Source organism: Pleurodeles waltl, chromosome 7, assembly GCF_031143425.1.
Source record: "Pleurodeles waltl isolate 20211129_DDA chromosome 7, aPleWal1.hap1.20221129, whole genome shotgun sequence".
Classification (NCBI taxonomy): domain Eukaryota; kingdom Metazoa; phylum Chordata; class Amphibia; order Caudata; family Salamandridae; genus Pleurodeles; species Pleurodeles waltl.
The window spans coordinates 746913790-746936665 of NC_090446.1; the positions used below are offsets into that span (position 1 = coordinate 746913790).

Consider the following 22876-nt stretch of genomic DNA (forward strand, 5'->3'; position numbering starts at 1 on the left):
TGCACCTTTGATGTGGAATTCACATCTCTTCTTGGGATTGCCACTGCGCAGTGCAGTGCTCCACAATCAAGCTTTAAGGTACATTTGTCAGTGGGACTCACTTGCTCCCTGTTTCTGGCCCTCAATCCACGTTGGTTGGCATGAACTTATGACTTTGCCCCTCTCCAGCGCGACCAGATCACCACAGTTCGCACTTTGTGCTTTGAAGCACTATTTTTTCCCTAAATCTTTAAAATTGCATGTTTCTAGTTCTGCGAATTGTATAAAAAATGATTGTGTCGATAAGAAAAAAATACAGAAAGGTAAATTTCATTTCACAACAATTTTTATAGGTATGTGGCCCACAATAAGATTACAATATGAGTAATTTGGTAATTGATAGACCCTTTTTTTCTCAATCTATCTATCTCCAAAATATGTGAATATTATAAAACTTGGGGCGTTCTGTCTAGATATAAAAAATTGCATAGGAATTGTAACATAAATAGAAAATAATTCAAAAGTACAAAGTAATGGGAGAATTGTGAATTGGAATAATATAATTACACTATTGTGATAATATTTTGTATTTTTAAGTTTTTTCATGGCATTGTATTATATAGCACTTTAAGATTTAGGCATATTATTATATTAATATGCGATTTTATATATTTACATTTTCTAGTCCGTCAGGACGAAATGGGTTGGCTATGGATTATGTAATTTTAATTGGATTATTAAAACAACTATGAGTTCATCAAACTGGAGAGTGGGACTATGTGATTTTGAATGAAATTTTAAGAGATGGGTGTTGGAAAATGGGTTATTGGTAAGGGCAGGTAGGTACCTACACCTAGCAACAAGCCACCAACCTCCACTTAGGTACAGTTAGGTCTCAGTAAATTAATCCCAGCTCAACCCTTGGTAGCTTGGCAACGAGCGTCAAGGTTTAACTTAGGAGACAGTGGGTAAAGCATTCAAATATCACAAAACAGTAATTAAATAAAACAAAGGAGACAGTTTAAAAATCCAAAACCAATTGATAAAAATAGTTTATATTTTTATCTTTAAAATGACACAAAAACGAATAAAATCGGATAAAGGGAACCGGAGATATGAATTTTTAAAGAATCATTATTTTTCTAGCGCTTAGAAACAAAAAGCGCCAATCGGGTCATCTGGTTGCACCAGGACCGGGGCAAAGTCAGAGTTTCAGGCCGACCGCGATGGAGCCCTGCTCGGCTACAAGTCGCGGGAGGCCTCGGTTAAAAAGTTACCTTCTGACTTAGTCTTTATTTTGAAGATTTTCTTCACCGGGACGAACCTGCCAGTTGAATCCGACCTCCTGGAGCCCTTGTCCGGATCCGCGATGTGGGTTTCCTCGGTGGAGACTTTTACCTTCCGACTTAGTTGTTTTTTCGAGATGAAAATCCTTCGACCGGTGTAAACCTGGATCTTGATCCGACGTCCTTGGAGCCCTTCTCGGATACGATGGCTGGGAGGTCCCGGTCAACTTTTTACCTTCGGACTTAGTCTCTTTTTCAGAGGTTTTTCTTTACCGGGACGAACCACCAAGTCAGGCCGGGTCGCGGTTGAGGCAAGCCAGCTAGAATTTCCGCGGCGGGTCGGTCCCTCTCTGGAACTTTTTTGCAAAAATTCTCAAATCTTCTCCAAACTTCTGGGGCTTCACCCAGATGTCCTTTTAAGGTTCTTTTGGGGTCCACAGCTCACCCCAAGGGTCCAGAAGTTCTGTGATGGTCCTTGGGGGGTGCGGACTTCAACTCCCAGAATGCACCTGGCGCAAACTCCTTTTTGGCCACTGGGCAGTGGTCAGCTGGTCGCTTTCTTCAGGAGTTGGTGCAGGGGGCTCTGGTTAGCAATTTTTCACCTGTAGCAAACAGGGAGTCCCTCCTTGAACCAGTTGAAGCCAGGCAAAGTCCTTCTTGTGGTGAAGCCCAAGTGTGCAGCTGGTGCAGTCCTTCTGAGTGCAGGTTCCAGGTGCAGGCCAGGGGTCCAGCAGGGCAGTCCTTCTTCTCCTTTAGTTCTTTTCTTGTTGAAATCTGGTAGGGATCTGAGGTGTGGGGGCAGGTCTGCCAGTTTTATCCTTGCTCCTGGGTGAAAAGCAGGGGGGTCCTGGTCCTCCAATCAGGTACAGGGTCGTCCCCCTGTGATGACCACTTCCTGGGAAGTGTGGCAAAAATCCATCCCAAAAGGCAACAGTCTCTAAAAATCCAACATGGCTGAATCTGATTTTTGGAGGTTACATCTGGCTGAGCCCACCCACTGGTGTGGCTAAAAATGATAAACACACCCCTCTCCTGCCCTCTCCTAATCTAATCAAGGGGGCACCTAGTTGTCTGGGGTTGCAGGATGTGGGGGTGTTGCTGGGTGCTCCAGATGTCCTTCTCTGCCTTTGAAGACCAGTTTGGCAGCCCTCCCCCTTCCTGCCTCACCATCTGCTGAGGGGAGATTCTCTCCCCCATGCACATTCCTTTGTGTGAAGCCAGGCCACTTCACACCTCATCAAGGCAGCTTTGACTAAGCTGCTGCAGGCTGGCCAATCAGAGCACAGCAGCAAAAACAATGCAGGGCTGAAATTGGCAACTTTTTAGGTAAAGTCTATAACTCTTTACCTGAACAAGTTATATTAAATCCAACAACTGGAAGTTGTGGGATTTATTACAACAATTAATTTGATACCAAATCCTTGGTATGCAACATTTAAGGAGACTTTAAAATTTAAAACAAAGTCTCCCCATTCTAGCCTATGAAGGCCATTTACTTCAATGAGGGAAAAACGAATTTGGCTGTTTTTACCTCACCAGGGTTTATAAATCTATTTTTATAAAGTCCCTGCTTATAGTTACATGGCACCCAGCCCTAGGGGCACCTAGGGCACACCTTAGGGGTGACTTATATGTAAAAATAAGGTAGTTTAAGACTTTGGAAGTACTTTTAATTCCAAAGTCGAATTTGCATATAACTTTAATTTAAAAACAGCCAGCAAGGCAGGCCTGCCTTTAAAATGACACTGGGCATCTCAGCAGTGCACCAATGTGTGCACCACCTATGCTGTGGTCCCTAAACCTACATGCCCTACCACATACTAGGGACTTATAGGTAGGTTAACTTAGCCAATTATAATTAGCCTAAATTGCATATTGATTTTACACAGAGCACAGGCCCTGGGACTGGTTAGCAGAACCCAGGGCACCATCAGAGTCAGGAAAACACCAGCATAAAGTGGAAAATGGGGGCAAAAAGTTAGGGGGCCTCTTCAATCAGCCCTGTTTTCTCACACAAGCCCCCCCCAGCCCACACGCCCAGGAGACTCAGCCCAATCCTGGGAGAGTCTTCCTGGCTTGTTAGGCGAGGAAGACAGTGAAGAAAACTGGCTGTCCCTTTGCAGGGCCTACTCTGCCTTAGATCCTCCTGTCATGGTCACTCCCTCTGGGTAGTGAAGCCATCCCAACAGTGAAAGGACCCATCTCAAACTGAAACTTCCCTCTAGGGGGGTCTTCCTCCTCTCTCTCTGCCAACTTGGGTAGTGAGGTGCCCACCTCCCCTACTCCTAACTTTGCTAGGGCAACACCTAGCTTACCCAAAGAGGTCACCCAACACTTGAGCAACCCCACCATGACCAATAGGGTCAGGGGGCCTACTTTGCTATTGGCCCTGGGGTCTGCCTCCCAGGCCAAGTACAGTGCTGCCAGGAAGGCTAGCACCCAGCAGAGGCTACTGACAGCTGTCAGTACCCAGAACCACACCCTTAGCTCTCCACTGACAGGTGGCTGAGCTGCTTTAGGGGCAACTTTGGGGTCCTGGCACCCCTCTTGCTGTCTAGTGTGGGGGGCTACCACCTCCTGTGGCAGACACCCTCCTTCCACTCTCCCTTCTGTCAGTGCAGGGGCAACACCCTGCATCTGGACAGCTGCCTGACTACTCAGGACTTCCTTGGGGTCAGGGGAGGCCTCACCAGTGCCAACTCTGGGCTCCCCCCCTACTGGGGTAGAAGGCCTTTGGCTCCCTGGAACTCTCTTTAAGAGTGGCCTACCCTTCTTTTTCTTCTTTCCTTTTCTTGGGGACCCCTGTCTCCTAACTGTAGGGACTGACTCCCCAGGACTTTGGTTTGGGGGGGCGCCCTGGGCGACCGCCCCATCTGGGACCAGACCCACCTCTGGGAGGTCATTGCCCAGGATACAATCTAGGGGGAGGTCAGCACTGACTACCACCCTAAACCAGTCAAAGATACCCTCCCTCTCTAGGGGCACTATGGCTACAGGTTTGGTGGTGACCTCCCCTGTGGCTATCCTGACTTTCCTTGTCTCTCCTGGGACATACATGTCTGGGGTCACTAACCGGTCACTCACTATAGTGTGACTGGCACAGGTGTCTCTCAGGCCAGTGGTAGGGATCCCATTCACTTGAATGTGGTGGAAGTGCCTACTCCCACCCTCAGTGATCACCAGCTTACCATCTGGTCCTGTCTCCCAGCTCAATGCTAGGAGGACTTCATCATCTGAGGAGTCCTCCTCCATGGCTGCACTGGACAGCCCAGTGCTAACCACCTTCTTTGGACAGGCTGCATCCCCTCTGAAGTGACCTGTCTGCTGACAGTCAAAGCAAGCCCTACTGTCCAAGAGCTTTTTTAACCCTGGGTCTCCCTGTCTCTGCTTGTCAGAGTGGGAGTGGGATTTACTCTCCTCCTTCTTTGGGTTCTGGGGTACAGAGGGAGTCTCTGTGGTGGGCTTACCACCTCCCTCCTTAGGTTTTTGGGGACCAGACCCCCACTTCTTGGAGTCTCCCACCTGGGACTTGACAACCACCCTGGTTCTCAACCACTCATCAGCTGCCTCCCCTAGCTCTCTAGGGTTGGTCTGCTTAGAGTCCACTAGATGCTGGCGTAACCTTTCTTGGGCACAATAGGTCAAGATGTGCTCTCTCATGATCAGATTGTATAACCCCTCATAAGTATTTACTTTGTTACCAATAATCCAGCCCTCCAGTGCCTTTAGTGAGGTGTCTACAAAGTCAACCCATGACTGGGTACTGACCTTCTGGGTGTCCCTAAACTTGAGCCTATACTGCTCTGGGGTCAGACCAAACTTTTTAGTCAAGCAACTCTTCATACTGGGGTATGAGTCTGCATCCTCCCCACTCATGGTTAGGAGCCTATCCCTCCCAGTGTTGGGAACTAACTCCCAAAGAAGTGAACCCCAGTACTGAGGCTTGACTCTCCTCATCTGGAGGGCCCTCTCAAAGGCCCCCAGCCACTTACATATGTCATCCCCCTCTACATAGGCAGGAACCACCCCTTTGGGTAATCTGGGGGAAAAACCCCCACCCAGGGACACCTCAGCTTCTTTATCGCTGCCACCATCTCTTTTTTCTTTGTTTGCCCACTTTTTCTTTTCTAGGGAGAGCTTATCTGCTTCCAAAGCTATGTATGCAAGCTGGGCCTCCAGCTCTCTTTCTCTGATGGATGGGTTCTCTCCTCCTGAAAGGACCCCCTTCCTACCACTAGCTTTGGGTCTGCCCCTAGTGACTGTATCTACTGAGGACCGTTCTTCCTCATCCTCACTTGGGCTCAGATGCCTTCCCTCCCCTGAGAGGTTAGAGTTAGCATCCTCCCCTTTTTCTCCCTCCTCTGGAGCTTCCTCTGAGTCTACCTCTTGGGCCTCAGCCCATGCTGTCAGGGATTTGATCAGGATTTGCTTCCTGAGATCAGTGGTTGCAGGCAACCCTCTTTCAATACACAACCCCCTAAGCTGGACTACTGTCAGTGTGGGTAGGCTAGCCAGATCAAGCTCCATGGTTCCCTGGTTTTGTGTCAACAAAAACTTTTTGCAAAAATTGGAAACAAGAATTTAGAAAAATTACAAAAATTCAATAATTGAAATTAATCCAAATTAATTAAAAAAATAAAATAATAATAATAATAATTTTTGCACTAGGACAATTTAAAGGATTTTTAATTTGTTTTACTTAAAACTGTAACGTGATATTGAACACAAGTACAGGATCCCACCGCAGCCACCAAAAAATGTTGGAAAATGGGTTATTGGTAAGGGCAGGTAGGTACCTACACCTAGCAACAAGCCACCAACCTCCACTTAGGTACAGTTAGGTCTCAGTAAATTAATCCCAGCTCAACCCTTGGTAGCTTGACAACGAGCGTCAAGGCTTAACTTAGGAGACAGTGTGTAAAGCATTCAAATATCACAAAACAGTAATTAAATAAAACACAGGAGACAGTTTAAAAATCCAAAACCAATTTATAAAAATAGTTTATATTTTTATCTTTAAAATGACACAAAAACGAATAAAATCGGATAAAGGGAACCGGAGATATGAATTTTTAAAGAATTATTATTTTTCTAGCGCTTAGAAACAAAAAGCGCCAATCGGGTCATCTGGTTGCACCAGGACCGGGGCAAAGTCAGAGTTTCAGGCCGACTGCGATGGAGCCCTGCTCGGCTACAAGTCGCGGGAGGCCTCGGTTAAAAAGTTACCTTCTGACTTAGTCTTTATTTTGAAGATTTTCTTCACCGGGACGAACCTGCCAGTTGAATCCGACCTCCTGGAGCCCTTGTCCGGATACGCGATGTGGGTTTCCTCGGTGGAGACTTTTACCTTCGGACTTAGTCGTTTTTTCGAGATGAAAATCCTTCGACCGGGGTAAACCTGGATCTTGATCCGACGTCCGTGGAGCCTTTCTCGGATACGATGGCTGGGAGGTCCCGGTCAACTTTTTACCTTCGGACTTAGTCTCTTTTTCAGAGGTTTTTCTTTACCGGGACGAACCACCAAGTCAGGCCGGGTCGCGGTTGAGGCAAGCCGGCTAGAATTTCCGCGGCGGGTCGGTCCCTCTCTGGAGCTTTTTTTCAAAAATTCTCAAATCTTCTCCAAACTTCTGGGGCTTCCCCCAGATGTCCTTTTAAGGTTCTTTTGGGGTCCACAGTTCACCCCAAGGGTCCAGAAGTTCTGAGATGGTCCTTGGGAGGTGCGGACTACAACTCCCAGAATGCACCTGGCGCAAACTCCTTTTTGGCCACTGGGCAGTGGTCAGCTGGTCGCTTTCTTCAGGAGTTGGTGCAGGGGGCTCTGGTTAGCAATTTTTACCTGTAGCAAACAGGGAGTCCCTCCTTGAACCAGTTGAAGCCAGGCAAAGTGCTTCTTGTGGTGAAGCCCAAGTGTGCAGCTGGTGCAGTCCTTCTGAGTGCAGGTTCCAGGTGCAGGCCAGGGGTCCAGCAGGGCAGTCCTTCTTCTCCTTTAGTTCTTTTCTTGTTGAAATCTGGTAGGGATCTGAGGTGTGGGGGTAGGTCTGCCAGTTTTATCCTTGCTCCTGGGTGAAAAGCAGGGGGGTCCTGGTCCTCCAATCAGGTACAGGGTCGTCCCCCTGTGATGACCACTTCCTGGGAAGTGTGGCAAAAATCCATCCCAAAAGGCAACAGTCTCTAAAAATCCAACATGGCTGAATCTGATTTTTGGAGGTTACATCTGGCTGAGCCCACCCACTGGTGTGGCTAAAAATCATAAACACACCCCTCTCCTGCCCTCTCCTAATCTAATCAAGGGGGCACCTAGTTGTCTGGGGTTGCAGGATGTGGGGGTGTTGCTGGGTGCTCCAGATGTCCTTCTCTGCCTTTGAAGACCAGTTTGGCAGCCCTCCCCCTTCCTGCCTCACCATCTGCTGAGGGGAGATTCTCTCCCCCATGCACATTCCTTTGTGTGAAGCCAGGCCACTTCACACCTCATCAAGGCAGCTTTGACTAAGCTGCTGCAGGCTGGCCAATCAGAGCACAGCAGCAAAAACAATGCAGGGATGAAATTGGCAACTTTTTAGGTAAAGTCTATAACTCTTTACCTGAACAAGTTATATTAAATCCAACAACTGGAAGTTGTGGGATTTATTACAACAATTAATTTGACACCAAATCCTTGGTATGCAACATTTATGGAGACTTTAAAATTTGAAACAAAGTCTCCCCATTCTAGCCTATGAAGGCCATTTACTTCAATGAGGGAAAAACGAATTTGGCTGTTTTTACCTCACCAGGGTTTATAAATCTATTTTTATAAAGTCCCTGCTTATAGTTACATGGCACCCAGCCCTAGGGGCACATAAGGCACACCTTAGGGGTGACTTATATGTAAAAATAAGGTAGTTTAAGACTTTGGAAGTACTTTTAATTCCAAAGTCGAATTTGCATATAACTTTAATTTAAAAGCAGCCAGCAAGGCAGGTCTGCCTTTAAAATGACACTGGGCACCTCAGCAGTGCACCAATGTGTGCACCACCTATGCTGTGGTCCCTAAACCTACATGCCCTACCATATACTAGGGACTTATAGGTAGGTTAACTTAGCCAATTATAATTAGCCTAATTTGCATATTGATTTTACACAGAGCACAGGCCCTGGGACTGGTTAGCAGAACCCAGGGCACCATCAGAGTCAGGAAAACACCAGCATAAAGTGGAAAATGGGGGCAAAAAGTTAGGGGGCCTCTGCAATCAGCCCTGTTTTCTCACAATGGGTCAAGAAGGTTTTCAACAATAGCAAACACTTTGATGTTCCGGGTCTTTTTCTTAAATTCGTAGAAAGTGTTCAGTACTTCTGTGAAACACGTGTGAGCATGAGGTTTTGTAAGCGTGACACAGATAGCATTGTATGAGTGTGTCTCCCACATAGTGGTATTTCAGTTTTAATTGAGATTTGGAGCATCATCTGTCAAGGGCTTAATTTCTATTTTTCATAATAAAAATGTGTTTGTTAAGCCAAATATTCATATTTTTGCTGTTATACTTAAGCTTCAAATGTTATTTAGAGCACATTGGTTGAGAACTTCGGTTGGATTCCACATGTTTATGTATACCTGACTTTGGAAGCCTTGTGTAAAGGTCTTCAGAATCAGGAACTTCTAATGCCTAACTAGTGCATTTTGAGATAATAAGGACTGGTGTGTATCTTTGCAAAAGAGCAAATAAAAAATGAAGAAATGTTTCCTGGAATGGCCAGTAGTAGATTGCTCTTTATCATCCCAAATGATAAAGTGGCAGATCTGTGTCTATAGTAGATTAAGGGTATGACCTTCTGTGTTGGTAAATTGTCTTATGAAGCGAATGACACCATTGTTGCCCAGTCATCAATAACTTAGGTGGGTCTATCTGCTGAGTCTTCAATTAAGATGTTAACATCACTTTGAACATGTGCTCTTCTTGAGGAGTAGAGTTGAGCAATGCCCCATCAAGTACCCATAACGAAAACCACTGAGGTTATTTTGTTGGGAATGCTAAATTAAAGTGCAGTGGAAGTAAGTGGAAGGGTCATGGATACATTTAAATACTAAGGGCCTGATTATGAGTGTGGCAGTCTATAGACCATCACACTTGTGGTGGCGGTCTGGACCCCTGCCAATGCGGCGGTCCGACTGCCACATCATAATCCTGGTGGTTGGACCACCAGGGAACCACCAGATCTACCTGGATCCTGGATTCCAGTGGTCTGGAGGTGGTGCTGCAAGCAGTGCTGCCCTGGGGTTTACGACCTCGTTCTCCCCCAGGCTTTTCATGGCAGTAAAACTGCCTTGAAAAGCTGGGAGAGAACAGGTGCAGGAGGTCACAGGGGGGCCCCTGCACTGCCCATACACTTGGCATGGGCAGTGCAGGGGCCCCCCTAGCCAGTCCCCTCGCAAGCAGACAGTGAACATTGCGAGTGTGCTGGTGCACCCTGCAGGTGACAGCAGTGCCACCAACTCGATTTTGAGCTGGAGGCAATGCTGTTGCCTGTTTCCTCTTAGGCCAGCTGGCGGAAACTTAGGTTTCCGCCCACGGAGCTAGCTGATCACCCATTATAGCTCCAGTGGAGAGGTTGCCATGTATGTGGCAGCCACCCTGTCGGAAGTTTGGCAGATATAGTTTTTTGTAATGACACTCTAAGTATCTTAAAGATCATAAGATAGTACCCCAAATCTCCATACATTAACGACAATGGAAAATATTATAGCAACTTCACCTCTTCTGCCTACAGGTCTGTTTTAGTCACTAAATTGTAGTTATCAGGAAGGAGGTCAGTGGTGTGAAGTGAGGAACAGAATGGAAATCAAGTTTTATTTATTGACACAGCATGTCTGGATAATTCCTCATTCAAATCATATGAAAAGGCAGACAGTTTTACCATTGGTCTAGAGTTTTAAGACACCTGAAAAAGAACTACCATGAGCTGGTTCCTTCTTGTTAACTTAATATGGGGAGGAGCCACAAAACTGTTAGAGCAGAGAGTGTTAATTTGATGATGTGGTTTTGGTATAAAGTGGGAGGAGCTACTGGGACCTGTTGCTGTATTACACTTTAAATAGGGTGATTGCAGTCTGACTGAGGTTGTTCAATATTTCATGTTTCAATATAACATCATAAATTACATAAATAAGAATGAATACTTGTAGTTTCGAGTGAATTTAATGAATTTGTTTTGTCTTTGCACAAAATGCAGTTGTTTCTAAAACCTTTATTTTAAAGGGCCTTTAAAATATGCAAAATATTTAATGGGCACATGAAAAATAAGGACTTTCTGTGAATCATGCATTTCATCATCTTAATGATAGTTGAAACCACCTGCAGAGCATACAAATTGTCTACTGGTCAGTCACATTTTTATTCCAAACCTCAGCTGTCCAATTCCATTCAGTGGACAATAATATCTGCTCTTTACAGAGAACAGTCTGTTCCTTTAACTGTGAGAATGATTTTTTAAGCAAAAGATGTTTTCTTTAAATCTCTACATTCTTAGCTATATGATTAATATTTAAATTACATACTTGATAAGAAAATTCCAGAAAATGTAATTGCTCTAATGTTCAAAAATGTTGCTTGATATTTTTAAGACTGCCCTTTGAGTAACTAAGATTTTTTTCTCATGTCATCTCACCATTTAAAATATTTTACTTTTAGAAAATAATGAAGCGTCTCATCAAGCGATATGTCCTAAAGGCGCAAGTTGACAGAGAGAGCGATGAAGTCAATGAAGGCAAGTATTAATATTGTATTTTCATCTTGTTTTCAATTACTTTTACACTGTTTAATAGGTGAACATGAATTCTGGGATTAGTCTATGATAATCTTCACTAAATCAAGTCTCATTTCTGCATGTCACATTATTTATCATGTGAGGGAGTTTTAACCTGAGTTTCCTGATCAGTTAATACAAATACATTTTATTAAATAAAAAAAAAAAACATTTCCCCAGCAAAACCACCTTTTTGCTTATGTAACTCCTACCACCAGGGGATAGCATAATTACCCTCAAGCTAGTCATTGTGTGACTAATTGTTTTACAAAGCCTGCAATCATCATCATAAATCACAAAACAATTGTTAAATATGTCCTGTATCTGTGCAAAATAGATTTATTTATAGGTCAAAGGTGTAGACAATTTGCACACTCAAATTGTTGGCAGTAAAGTTATAGGTCCCTAGTGGAAATTGTGGTAACAGTTATATATGAGAGAATAGTTGTTTGGATGTAGTGGTTAGTTACTGCAATGGTATATGGTATATGTCACACAGTTGCAAATTGAGACCTACTTACATCTAATTTTCACTGGTATCTGCAAATGCAATTATATAATCTGTCCTTTAGTGTCATCTGGCAGAGCAACCAAATGATTAAAGAATGTTGAGTAAAACTGGTAATCTGAGGATTAGGATAAACTATTGAGGCAGAGTAGGGCTCACTATTAGCATTTTATCAGTCAAATATGACAGTGTCTTCCATTCATAAATCAAATAAAAAATCAAGAAACGTTTCTAAACTTACTAACCCAAATTGGACCAAAAGGACTTAGGGGGTTATTACAACTTTGGAGGAGGTGTTAATCCGTCCCAAATGTGACGGACATACCACCAGCCGTATTACGAGTTCCAATGGATATAATGGACTCGTAATACGGCTGGTGGTATATCCGTCACTTTACCGTCACTTTTGGGACGGATTAACACCTCCTCCAAAGTTGTAATAACCCCCTTAGCTATTAATCTACAGTGAGAAATAAGTGTGTAAGGAAATGCACAACTCATGTCATGTCATGTCAAATATGGGAAATGGAGAGTCTTTGTACCTGGCTAAAAAGGCCCCAAAAGTTATATAGCCATTACCATGGATGATAGGAATAGCAACCTGAGACTAGTCTATCGAGATAAGTAGGTTAGTCCACTGACTGAGAGAAACTGTCACTATAATTAAAATTTTATTGTATTCATAAATAAATGAAAATCATTACAAGAGACACAAACTAACCAATTGATAAGATGTTCTTTATACATGAAACACTAATTCTGTGAAATTGAGAAATTTGCTAGTCATATTGAAACAATAATATTGAGTAATTGCACATTAGATTTATTTTGTATAGAACTCATAGTACTGCAATCATATTCACAGATTTGACTACAGTGCTGACCATACTGTTAGATCATCCCTTGAGAGCAAAAGTTCCAGTGATAAACATATTCCCCACAACTCTAAAGCTGAGACATAGAGAAGTAATCTTCCACGATATTCACAGGACAATAGAAGATTTGATTATGTCCTTGTTGTAGCCACATTGTGAAAATTTTTGCCCATTTCTGGCACATAGGTCAGCTGTCTATGAACTGTAAATTGGTGAATATTACATACAGAAACCGAGGATGCTCATTTTATCATTTGTTGCAAGATTTGACTTTAAATATGTTGAATAACCATGAAATACTTGTCAAAAATATCATTATCGTTTGACTTGATTATTATCAAGTCTTTTATTTGATTTCTTTAACAGCTGTTTCCATCAGGGTTGATTCATTAAACACAGAAAAGGTGATGTGAGGATCACTTGCAAGATGTCTAGCCACTAGCAATTGCTCTGGATATTATTCCAACCCATTGTTTTTTGACAACCATACCGTCTCAGTTTGGACCCAGTCATGTGAAAATCAGCCTTGTCCCTGCTCCAATACGAGCAGTCCAGCCCGAACTGCCAAAGCAGGTCCTCCCTGACTGGAACAGAACAAACCCCAGACTGGTTTCACCCTGATTGGGGATTTTCAGTCAGGTGTAGCTTGGTTCAGTGACACAGTGAGCCCAGGTCCCATGTCTGTGCATACCTCTGCCTGTTACTGCTGTACATCAAACACACAAAAAGGGTTGGGAGTAATGCTTATTCAAGATGCATCATTCTTCCAAGGTAGCTAATGCTCAAACTCCAATGTATGGTTAACAAGAAATTTTCTGACTATCATAGTGAACAACTTACAAAGCAAGTCTACTTCAACCTAGGCTTTTAAAAGTCAGACTTTTTACTAAGCATTATGTAGTGTTTGTTCAGTTAAAGCACAGGGGCTTCAAATCCAGTTCTAATCAAATGTGGTTCTAAGGGATTGAGCATCGTAAATTTAACAAATTGTGTTTGCAGTTGATCCCTGAAATATTTAGTTTTAATTTATTAGTGTCTAAAAAAAGTGTTTGTTCAATGAACCTAAGTAGAAATAATTTTATCCTTAAAAGTTCAAACAATGTCTCCAGTGGTGCCCCCCGTTGAATTACCTGTGAATCTTTTTCAACAGCTAACGGTGCTCAACTGAAGACACTTTAAAAAATGTGTAATATTAGTTAATGAATGGGATTGAATGTTATCGCCAAAGCTGGATATTCTGAAATGTATTTGAATTTTACTTTATCAGTACAAAAGAATTTCTTATGCTCCAGGGGAAGGGTAGATTATTTTGTCCACAACCTTTAATTAAAGTTGTACATCCCTTTTAAGATAGTTTAAGGGTGTGCCCTAAGAAAGCAAATAGTGCAGTTTTGCTGCTAAGTTTGAAGTCATTTTGTTTTAGCTTCCCTGTTGATAAGTCAAATCTGCTGGACAATTTAAATCTAACATACATTTTCACTATGAAACTCCATGACCAATTTCAATAATATGTTATTGAGTAAAGGTTTCGAATTGTAACCCTGCCCCTTGCTCACCCAATATTATTGAAACAGTATATTAGTTCACAAAACAGGCAAAAAAAACTTTCCCGTTTATGATTTTTATGACTAAAAGCAATACAGACATGACCTAATCAATTGTAGAGCATTGTATGCACCGGTTAAGTTAAAATTGTTTGCAACTGCCTATGAACCTGCTTTGGCTAGCATTAACATTACAAAGACTTTAGAATGTACATAGCACTAATAAGCCATAGCTGTAAGGTTGCTGACGTCACCTCCTAAAGATTGGTTGCTTAATGAAAACCATTGAAGACACCGGTATGACTTCAAATATTAAGGATGGCTGGGTTAAGGCTTTAGCTGTCAATTTTATAATGACTAGGAATGCCTTTTAGACTGGGAGTGTTATTGTATGTGTCTTTTATTTATTCTTTCCACCTTTGTAGCAATATTTTAATAGATCATAGGGATCTAAAGAAATTCAGCAAACATGTTGCTTTTAGTTTGTAATGTGCTCATGAGAATTTTTGCTATAGTTGCTGCTGTCCAAATCCACTAGTGACCAGAATCTACTATAATCATTTCATTTTATTGTATTGAAAAATTGTAAGCCACTCTTTTTCATGATGATTGAGTTTGATAGTAGCAATATTTTTTTAATTATAGAGGGGCTTATTTACAGTCCCTGTGATGCAGGGCAGTGCAGCAATTGACCTTTCTGCACTGCCCTGTCTACAAGATACAGCACATTTCAGTCCTCTCCCCCTGGGCTAGCATACAATAGGTGCTGACACAGGCACCCTTACACCATGGTGCAAGGACCCCTGCATCTTAGATAGGATTGTTTCTGTGCAGAAAGGGACACCTTCTTGCACAAAAAGAATACGTGGAGGATTTTCCTCTTTCTATGTGTGCTGCAGAGTGCGGCACACACAGAAAGAAGAAACAACAAGGAAAAATAAAGATATTTGTCCTAGTTCAACTTCCCCTGAGGAGGCGTAAAATTTTGGCGCGTTTCCACATTTACAATGCCTTGCAAACATGGGAATGCGCCATAACCAATAGCTGTTGCATGGGGCAAACCCACCACAATGCCCATGGAATGTCTCACCATCACAGAGTAAGGCAATGCAGTGACTTGCTCTGCGTTGCCTTACACCATATCTACAAGGCCATGGAAAACCCCACAAAGTATACGGGCATGCACAATGTGCAACAGATGAGTTACAAAAAGTAGTGGAATGATGGTGCAGCGGGTTTTTAAATAAGCCACAGAGATTTTAAGGTGGTAAACAAAATATCTCTAGTGTGGTCAGAAGGTTTTTCAGCCCTTTCTAATCAGCTTCCTGTTTCACTTTTGATCTTTGGAAATTTGAATTCTAATGCATTTCCATATTTCATTCCTTTCAATTTAGCTACTTAGAGTTTCCATCCAGAGTCTGGAATTTTGAGAAGACCGGACATTTTTATAGCAAGACTTTTTTGAATATCCACACATAAAATTGACAGTTTCATTTATATTTTTCATGCCAAACTAAGGCTACTAATTACTTTTTACATTAATGGTCTCCTGTTAAAATATTAACATAATTGTTCCATTTAATAATCTGCCAAGTGTCAAAATGTATATGATTTTGTGACTCGTACTTGCACATAAGTGTCTGTCACTCAAAACAAAATGTCTGCTAATGGTGATCAGTTTTGAGAAAACACTGGATAGCTTTAGTATTAGTATTTGTTTATTGAGAAGAATGGCTAAATACCAAACAATTTGACATATGAAAGATAATGTACAATGTCCTCAAGCAGTTGTTTGAGATTATCAGTGTTCAATTGATCAAAAGAATGGTCAACTCACCAAGCTATGTTACTGCAACCATTGACAGTGAAGCCATGCAAATTTAGAGATCTTCCTACTGTAGTGCATTCTTACTGTATTATCCTGCCAGTGATGTCACAAAAGACATTCAGGATCTCTATATTTCCAGTTTGGTTATCCATCTATGGCATTCTTTCTCTCAGACAGCTAAATTTGCATCAGTCTCAACAAACAGCCTTCACAATATGACCCAGCAAAACAAGTAGTAAAATTAAAGAAACACGCAGACTTCCAAAATTCTCACCCTCACTTATAATGAATTGAATCACTCACATCAGTGCCACAATTGCCTGTTATATGCCATAGCATATGCAGCATGCCATGTCTTTGGTTAAGAAAGGCATGTCTAACTATACATGTCTGGCTATCAGACTACTGAAAGCAATTACATTTCTGCTATGCATCTGTGCCAATTATGCTGCTGAGATCATGGCACAGCGGGTATCTGGCTCAAACCCCTTAATGCCTTGCAGCGATAGCTTAAAGATCATCAATTTCTATTAGCTTAGCATTGAATATGGATAACGAGGATATACATGGCGTATGAGTGGATGTACGTTATAATACCTTCTACAGAAATATTGGGCCTGATTACGACTTTGGCGGAGGAGATTACTCCATCCCAAATTTGACAGATATCCTGCCCATCCTATTACAAGTTCCATAGGATATAATGGACTTGTAATTCGGCAGGCAGGATATCCGTCACATTTGGGACGGAGTAATCCTCTCCACCGAATTTTTAATCAGGCCCATTGTCTGTGAAACATTTTGCGCTGAATATACTTTAGTAAAATATTGTCCGATTTAGTGTAGATTTTTTATTACTAAATCCAATTTTGAATTATTTTGGAAGATAATATTTAGAAAGAAAATGTATGTGAGACAATACTCTAACAATGGTATTCTGGTCCCACACCTTGTGGTTACAATAGCTACAAATTGACACCAAAATGCCTAGCACTGTACCCATCAGATCATGGGTGCCACAAACAACACTCCTTACTGCCTCAATATTGTTTATTTATACAGGATGCTTGTGGTTCCAACAGGGCAGAAAGTCCTAGTTACAAAGAACAAAATAAAAGAGTTCAAATGACGTATCACAGCTGATAGACAAAAAGGTCCTAATTAAGATTTTTCTGGACGGGAAACCCCATTTGCCAAACTCCAGACAGGGTGGCTGCCGCCTTCGTGGAGACAACCCCACCATAGTTATGAAGAATATCCCGCTAGGTTGGCATGTCAAAATCTCAGTTTCTGCCCACCGACCTAGTGGGAAAGAGGCTACAGCAATGTATCAGGCTCGTAAACGAGCCAGTGGCAATGCTGTAGCTCGCAGGGTGAACCAGCACTGTGGCAATGTTCACTGTCTGCAAAGACAGTGAAAATTGCTACAGTGCTGGTCAGGGGGGCCCAAGCAGTGCAGGGGCCACCCTCTGGTCCTCTTACCTGTTCTCCACCAGCCTTTTCATGACAGTATTACCGTCATGAAAAGGCTGGCGTAGTACAAGGTCGTAATCTAGATCATGATCTCCGCCACTCCTAGACCTCCAGGATCATGGATCCCGGCAGTCATGGTGGAACCCGGGCGGCCTGACTGCTAGGATTTTAATGTGGCAGTCTGACCGCCACACTCGTAATGAGGGCCAAAGCTTTTATAGATCCACAAGAAACCTGTGTCATTGAAATGTAGGATTTCTTGTTAGGAAAATTATGCAAAATTAGTTTTAGACAATTCTTCTTTTAAGCACAAATATATTTGAAGAAAGTGAACTGTCTCTAAGAGTGTTTCCTGATCCAATTAAAAGGATTGTGGTGGAGGATCTAAGAAACCATAATCATAATTCAAAGAAGTTATGACTTTTTGTCTTGTCTTCTGAGCTCTACTGAGAATATCATTTACCATTTTTAAAATGTTGTTTTCATTTCAAACATATCCATTTCTGAATTAGGATGTAAAATATGTAGGAAATGTGATCATTTTCTTTAATAATTAACCAGTGGAGTTTGCAGTTTAGCTTCTTAAATGGAGCATTTTTTTAAATCTTAACTAAAAATGTAGCTTGAGATTTAGTAAGCTCAGACTTGTAATGGAAAGGTTGCACATATGAATAAGCATGCCTGAAGCACCAAGACAGTTTCTGGTTAGTTGGCCAATGTCACTTTAAAAAATCTGGTCAAGCCACTTCCTACTCCAAAAGGGCATGTTTAGGGCCGGGTGTGCTCCACTGCGAGGCAAGGTGGACCCTAGAAGGAGAAGGTGACCAGGCACATCCATTCAGCTGGACATGGCGTCTGTTCTGGTGGGTGCTCTTCAGTTTCAGGTGCCTTCCAAACCAGGCACTGAATGAGTGACAAACCTGGCACTGAATGGTTACTGCAATGTGTTAATTCATTGCCTTGTTATATTTTCAAGTTGATGAATGGTTACAAACATTCTTTATACTACATTGTTTATGGTGCAAAACCTTTATAGTATAGTATTTAATATGGTTTAGTGGGTATATAAAAAGATGCTCCTATTTGTCACACTGCTTCCTTTTTTACTGTGAGAATTATCTTTAAATGAAACCCTTTCTTTCAACAGGTGTACATCCAGAAATTGAATGCAAAAATTCTCAACCTGTTGTAACCCTTAAACTCCTGCATGAAAATCTGACCTTCCAAGCACTGTTTTTTAAAACAACCTCTGCTTCTTTCTATCTACCTTCTTTCTCCCTCATCTATGTACAAGTTACTCTAGAAATCTCATAATTATCTGCCCAACTATTAATTGTGCCTCATGTATCCCCTCTAATTACCACATCAAACAAAACAAGCCCCCACACAGCATGCAAACTAACCCCAATAAACAACTGACTGACAACTAACTAGGTAGGCTCTGAGTAGCATGCTACTCACCGTAAAGCACTTCGATGCCTCATCGGGGTACTAAGTGCCATACGAATATTATATATAATGCATGCCTCATATGAATTTGATAAAGAATATTGATGCAGGACTGTTTTACTAATTTATAAAAATAATTAAAAGTAGTTTGCCTGAAACTCCCAATAATTTGTTTCTAGAGGGGGTCCTCTTGAAATTCAAATTCGAGAATGGAACATCCATCCTTACAGAGGCATGTGGTTGATTTTAAAATCAATTCACTAGCCAGTAGAATTGAGAAACTGCACTACATAATAAATGTGATCTAATATCTCAGGATGAAATTTTGTGTATTATTTTCTTACTAGTGGTATTGTCCAATGTTAGACCCTGCTAATAAATAAAAAAAGATGTAAGTTGATTCCTGTAGTATGTCATTAAATGTGATTGGTGATATAATAGGTTTATCACAGACTAGGTACTCACCATTACTGAGAGAATATGGGGTAATATAATGTCTGTCAGTCTGTGAGACAGGAGAGTGACACCTGAACTAAAAACTCAGTGCCAGGGCATTCACCTACCTCCTTGATCCAGAATTTGAGTGAGTTGACTGTTGCACTGTTGATTGCTGAACAAATTAAAATCACTCTTCAGTATCCCTAGGGAGGTTTAGTGTGAACAGTGTGGATATCTCATTCAGAATAGGGGGACAATAAGTTTCTGATTTGGAACACAAGAATTTGAAAAAGGAACAAGCTAAAGAGAAGGCTGGGAGCATTAAAAATAATGACAAATGAGTAGTGAAAATATTTTTTTATTGGTAACTAAACAGCCCAGCAGGAAATGAAAAGATGTTGAAACCAACATTAGAAATTTGTGAACATATTTACACACTTCAACTTTAATATGATCTCAATGACGTGCAATATGTGATTAATATGGTAATTCATTAATGAAAATAAGCTCATGATATTTGAACAGAAAAGCTACGTAAGGCACATGCTAATAATAACTATTCCACAGTAAATGAGAGGAAAAGGCAAATGGTCCAAGTTAGTCTAGGCTTGTTTCATAGAAAAACGTTTGTAATGTGCTGACACTGATGGTATTTAGGAGTCATTGTGTTTTATCATTCTAATGTGCATTTTCTGGAAGGGAATTGAAGCCTTAGGCCAACAGCTTTGTCTATGTGCAAAATTCCCCCACAAAAGTTTTACAGGAGAGTTTTTCTGCAAACAAGCTTTCTGAAAAAAAAGTCAAGGTTCTTCTTCTAAAACTTTCTTTACGTATATTTAAAAAACAAATTGAAAATATCTCCACCAGTTTTATCAATTTAGCAATATTGTCAACATTAGGAGTTTCATAACAAATTCCATGTAGTTGGTGAATTCCAACATCACAAAATTAACACACCTAGAGACATCTAGTATTGTCAATAAGACCTTCATGTGACCCTTTCTAATTAGAATGATAGAGCTTTATATGTCATGCAAGGCCATTTTAAAATTTAATACCATATGAATATGGTTGGTTTGCACTACAGTTGTTTTCATAGTGGTCAGTCTGTTTCCAAAAACATCTTGCCACGTCGTCTGTCCTTTTTATTAGTAAGTGGCAATATTTCTGTAAACAATATTTAGGACACTTTTTCACAATTAGGTCAGACAGTGTTTTTGTTACACTATTCTGGTGCCACTGCACTATTCTAAATCAAATCTAGATTATTCATGGTGCAATTATGTGAAGGATTATTCCTCCTAAATTTGAATTTGTCATTTACTAGTCATTACCATTACTAATGGGAAATAACTCATGTAAAGTTTACTACAGTAAATGGTGGTAATGTGGCACAGATCTTCTGACAGTGCAGTAGGCTCTTATTGTATTTGTACCATGTTTAAAAAATACGCTTCTCTTTGCATGACGGTACATATATACATATATATATACATATACATACATATATATTTCAATATATATGTATATTTATTACTTTACTTTACACTCACAACATATAAAATAGACATTTTTCAAAACGTGCAGTATTAAGCAAAGTAAGGGCATTATAAATTGTAATAATTTACCTAAGCAATATTTATATATTTTATATACACATACATATAAATATATATATATATATATATATATAGATAGCTATAGATGTATGTATATACATACATACACTCTTGCATGTAGTTTCTTCACCTTCCTGCATCATGACGGCATAAATCTCTGACAGATCTACTGCAACCAGCGGTGTTCCCTTGTGATATGTTTATGACAAGCCAATAATATTTGCCAAAGGGCAAAAAATACAAAAGAACAATAATGTGGCTGATGCGTTTTGGCTCTACGCCTCCTACTAGGGTTAGTTCGATATCATAGGGGACTTATTTTATTGACATAGTCCTTCATTTGTTTCGTTGGCCCACAACACTAGAGTGCTCAGTGTTCAGTATTCATTGCAATATACACTTTGTTACATTTTTATATTCCAAATAAACCTGCATCCTTGATTACATTTATCATCAATGCCTTTCAACTAATTGTATTGTGGAGCAACCCTCAGTCTGCCAAATATATAGCCACAGTGCTTGGGTGTTGGCAGTGTCACACATATTTAAAAAGTTCTAACGTTCTCCATGTGTGCAGTGTCACACATTGTATACACATGCTCATAGTGATCTCTTGTACAATACACGGTCGCACAACATTTACATTGGAACCCCTCATCACCATTAATGTACGCAATTCACTTTGTAAAAGTACAAATGACAGAAAAATGCTATGTGTTACATAATACAGTACATGGTGTATGTTGCACATTTCCCTTAAATATGATCGTACTTACATATACTCATAGAAATATATACTGGCAAACTGTACAATCAAAATAAAAACGTTTTTTGTTTTTTCCAGGTGAACTTAAAGAAATCAAGCAAGATATTTCCAGTCTCCGTTATGAACTTCTGGAGGAAAAATCACAAGCAACTGGGGAGTTAGCAGGACTAATACAGCAGCTTAGTGATAAATTTGGCAAAAACCTTAACAAACAGAATTAATTTACTTCAAAAGGAGTGAAGGCTTGCAATGTTTGGATATATCAGCCAACATCTCAATGAAGCAAGATTGAGGATGTAGTGGGAGGCCTACGAAGCATAATACAACATGGGTCAAAAACTGTAACAACTAGCCCGAGCAGCACGTTGTATAATGCATATGTTCCTTTACGCTTGCACTAACAATGACGACACAGGGATATGGAGTCCTGCCATGGAAACAGACAAACTGCAAGCAGGAAATCATGAAAGGGTTGTTTTTTAGCACTGTGTAAAGCTCATGACCAAATCCTGTAACTATCGCTGTGATTTGATCACAGTATGGAAGTGTCTTCTCACTGGTTTTCTCTCATAACAATGAGGTTGTATTACTATTCCCACATTTGTAAATCTGATTCTGCAAAATAATTAAGATTAAGAACACAATGTTGCTGAAATTCAAAAGCCATGCCCAGCAAGTAGAGCTGCAACGAGGGGAAAATGTGGATGAAAACTGCTTAAAGCACACTTTAATTCCTCTAATAAATTGACAATTACGTTTAAGATAAGTCACAATTATAAACTATTCATATCTTTAAGTATTTGAAAAAGGACATATTATTGGCAACATGGTCTCTAATCAGTTCTGAAGTGCCAGGCAAGAACACACATAGCCTAATAGAATAATAGTTATATTTGTAATCAAAAAATGTACTGTAGTTAGAACTGTTTAGAAAAATCAAATACAAATGTATTTTTACCTTTAATAAAAGTTTTCTTGTTAAAGAAACTTGTGTGGCAGAATATTGTCTAGTGAAAGGTAGGGTATCAACTTTGAATTTCATATCAATTCACATCAAATTGAATGAGTACATGAAAATATTTTTGTTCATTTTAAGAGCAATATATTCCTGTTTTCACATTCACGTCTAACATTCCTCATGAAGAAGGTAAGAATTTTTCAACATTCTGTGGTACTTTTTGCAGTAGAATGCTTTATTTTCTTTTAGTTACTAAAGTTCATAGACAATAACATGAACAATGCTCCATCGACTGACCATGCTAGTCTGAATTGTTTAACCTAACAACAACATTAATTTGATATTATAACTCTAACATTTAATTCAGTCATTG

At 40.7% G+C, this 22876-nt stretch overlaps 1 protein-coding gene across 1 annotated transcript in view; it reads left to right on the plus strand.

Annotated features, from left to right (window-relative positions):
- TRPC7 (transient receptor potential cation channel subfamily C member 7) overlaps positions 1 to 22525 on the plus strand; it is a 1529313-nt gene extending 1506788 nt beyond the window's left edge. The window contains exons 11-12 of the mRNA XM_069199219.1: positions 10931 to 11006; positions 21624 to 22525. Of these exons, the coding sequence (XP_069055320.1) occupies positions 10931 to 11006; positions 21624 to 21766 (219 nt within the window). The 3' untranslated portion in view covers positions 21767 to 22525. The remainder of the gene's footprint in view (positions 1 to 10930; positions 11007 to 21623) is intronic.
- Positions 22526 to 22876: the final 351 nt, after the last annotated feature.